General features: G+C 48.1%; 1 protein-coding gene across 1 annotated transcript in view; it reads left to right on the top strand.

The window, feature by feature from the left end:
• The first annotated feature begins 222 nt into the window (after positions 1-222).
• UGCG (UDP-glucose ceramide glucosyltransferase) overlaps positions 223-2,932 on the top strand; it is a 53,431-nt gene continuing 50,721 nt past the window's right edge. Inside the window, exon 1 of the mRNA XM_006864670.1 lies at positions 223-761. Within this exon, the coding sequence (XP_006864732.1) occupies positions 664-761 (98 nt within the window). The 5' untranslated portion in view covers positions 223-663. The remainder of the gene's footprint in view (positions 762-2,932) is intronic.

The following is a 2,932-nucleotide window of genomic DNA, read 5'->3' as shown; positions in this document are numbered from 1 at the left end:
ACAGCCTCTGAGCCAGACGCACTGTCCAGTTCAGACACGAGCCTCAGTAGCTCTGCCCTAAGCTATTCGCCCGACGCAACGAGGTGGGCGGTGGCTTGGGAGAAGAAGAGGCGGGGAAGGAGGTGGGTTAGCGCTGGCGACGGTGACGCAGCAGTCGCGCGGGCGGGATGAGCTACGCACACCGCCTCCGAGGGGCGGGCACCGCCCTCGGATGGGCGGGGTGGGGAGGGACGCTCAGGGAGTCCAGGCGCTAGCCGCCGGTTTCGATTAGTGCGCGGGGCTGCGGCGGCGGAGTAAGGCGACGGAGGTGTGCGGAGCACAGCTCAGCGACAAGGACGGCGCGGCGGGGGTGTTGGCGCCACTGTGCAGGTCCTGGCGAGGGTCTGGAGAGTCGAGCTGGAGCGTGGGCCCCCGGCCACCCTGACCACCGAGCCCGCGCACTGCAGCTCCTATATCCACAAGCGCGCCGAGGACACTGCGCGTGCGAGTGCGCGCGAGCGGGAACGCGCAAGCCCTGCCCGCCCCTTCCGTCCCTACTCCCCTCCGCTCCTTCCTCTCCCCACCTAACTCGCGGCTCCAGCGCCCCCGCGCCGGGCGCCCACCCAGTCCGCCTCTCGTGCGAGCGCTGACCGCGGTGGCCGGAGCGGGCCTACGGGCCGGGGGATGGCGCTGCTGGACCTGGCCCTGGAGGGAACGGCTGTCTTCGGGTTCGTCCTCTTTTTGGTGCTGTGGCTGATGCATTTCATGTCCATCATCTACACGTGAGTGAGGGGCAGCTCGTGGCGAGGTCGAGGCCTGGGGGACCGCGGGACGGGGGGAGATTTGCTCTTTGGAGAAAATTGGTTTCGAATGGGGGTGGGGAAAGTGAATTCTCAGACTGTTCCCCCCCATTTCTTTTCCCCTTGGGCCCGCTTGGGGGTGGGAAAATGTTTGAAGAGTGAGCTGATTGCTCACAGCAAGGGAAAAGAGACTGCTCTTCTTACGTGTCGGGCGGAAGATTACTTGCTTGGTTTGTGTTGGGGTTAGTGGTGCTAGTCGTCTGGGCCAAGATGTTTGATATATTTTTGTTGTTTCCTGGACACGGGCTACATTTATGTTAATGGTCGTTTCCACCCTTGTGGGAGCTGTACACAGCTACCTGCAGACCTCCCAGTGGATTTTTCTTTTCTTCCTGGAAACGCTCTATGCGCTTAGATAGGTGTGAAACACCTGTCCACCTTGAAAAATGTCCACCAAACCTCTTAGCCCTCATATTGGCTGTGAGTGATGTCAGCTTGTAATTTCAGTATGTGGGTTTCCTTTTTTCAGTTTCTCATTGATTGTGTTTTCTAATTGAAAAGAATAGTACATGTACACATCGTGTCATTAGTTATTCAACGGATACTTCTAAGGCCTACTCCATGGAGCCACTGTTAATTGTGTTGGGAATACAATGATGAGCAGGACAGAATTCCTGTCCTCATGGAGCTTCCTTTTCTCGAAGGGAGACATGTTATTTCAGTGTGTGATAAAACAGATGAATGGGAAAAAAGCAGGATGATGGTATAAATAGTGACTGAGGGCTAGTTTTGATATTTTAATGGTTTAAATGTCTTTAAAATGAAACCTGCCTTCCTGAAGAAATGAGAAAATTACATAGAATACACGACTAATATGTATTCACATGGCATTTTCAGTCTGAAGAAAAATCCATTGTGTGTATCAGTCTTTACCTACAACTAGTATAGAGTTTACACCTTCGGAAACCCTGTACAGGGTCGCTATGGGTCGGAACCGACTCGACGGCACTTAACAACAACAACAACAAGTATAGAGTTTGGAGTCCTGGTGTGTGGCACTGTAGGGTAAGCACTGGACTGTAAGCTTCAGGGTCTGTAGTTCAAATCCATCAGCTGCCCCACAAACCCTACACAGGGCCACTATGAGTTGGAACCGACTTTATGGTACTTAACAAAAACAACACATATAGAGCTTATGTTAGCAGAGGTCAGAAAACGACTAAGACATTAATTACTTTTAGGTGCTTTTCTCTGTAATACAGAAAAGGTGGAGTTTCCATTTTAGGGATATTTCATTTTATTAGTATAGGGTGGAATTTCCTGGTACTTGAGAAAGATGCTGCCTTGTATAAGACATATTGATATTCTTTGAAGGTGAAAGAAATCATGAAGCTTGAATAGTACTGAACTTCATTTTGGGAATTTATGAATTGTACGAACTGAACACATTCTTTAAAAAACAACAACGACTTTTTGTTACTTTTTAATCATAAAAAGGTATTTTAAAGAATATAAATATTTTTTAAAGGAACGAAGAATAAAGTTAAACACTTAAAATACACCTCAAATTCCTTGACTTTTGTTAACCTTTTGTGATTATCTTACAATTTTATTTCTGTGCGAGTGAAAATGGAACCATATTCTGATTATTTTTCTCTAATATGCTTTTAAAGGAGTTCTGGTAGGCTAAGCATTGGGATGCTAACAACAAGGTCAGCAGTTTGTATCTACCAGATGATTTGAGGGGAAAAAAATTGAGGCTTTTTGCTGTCATGAAGATTTTGTTTTTGTTGTGAAGTACCATTGAGTCAATTCGGACCTTTATAGACCATTTACAGGGTTTCTGAGGAACAATTGGTGGGTTTGAACCGCTGACCTTGTGGTTTTCAGTCCAGTGCTGATCCCACAGTGCTACACCAGGATTTACAGCCTTGGAAATCCTGTACAGGGTCTCTATGAGTTGGAACTGACTTGAGGGCACACAATCACTACCACTACCAACAACAACCTGCTTTTAAAATTCATCTATTTAACAAATGCTGACAGAGAAGCTCTTTGGTACAAGGCACTGTTCTAGGTGCTAGAAATAATAGTGAAGAACAAAACACACAAGGCCCCTGCTTCTGTGTAAAATGTCACAACCTCCCCCCCCC

Source organism: Chrysochloris asiatica, unplaced genomic scaffold (assembly GCF_000296735.1).
Source record: "Chrysochloris asiatica unplaced genomic scaffold, ChrAsi1.0 scaffold00069, whole genome shotgun sequence".
NCBI classification, from domain to species: domain Eukaryota; kingdom Metazoa; phylum Chordata; class Mammalia; order Afrosoricida; family Chrysochloridae; genus Chrysochloris; species Chrysochloris asiatica.
The sequence above is the reverse complement of the archived record's forward strand: the minus strand, read 5'-3'. Positions and strand labels throughout refer to the sequence as shown.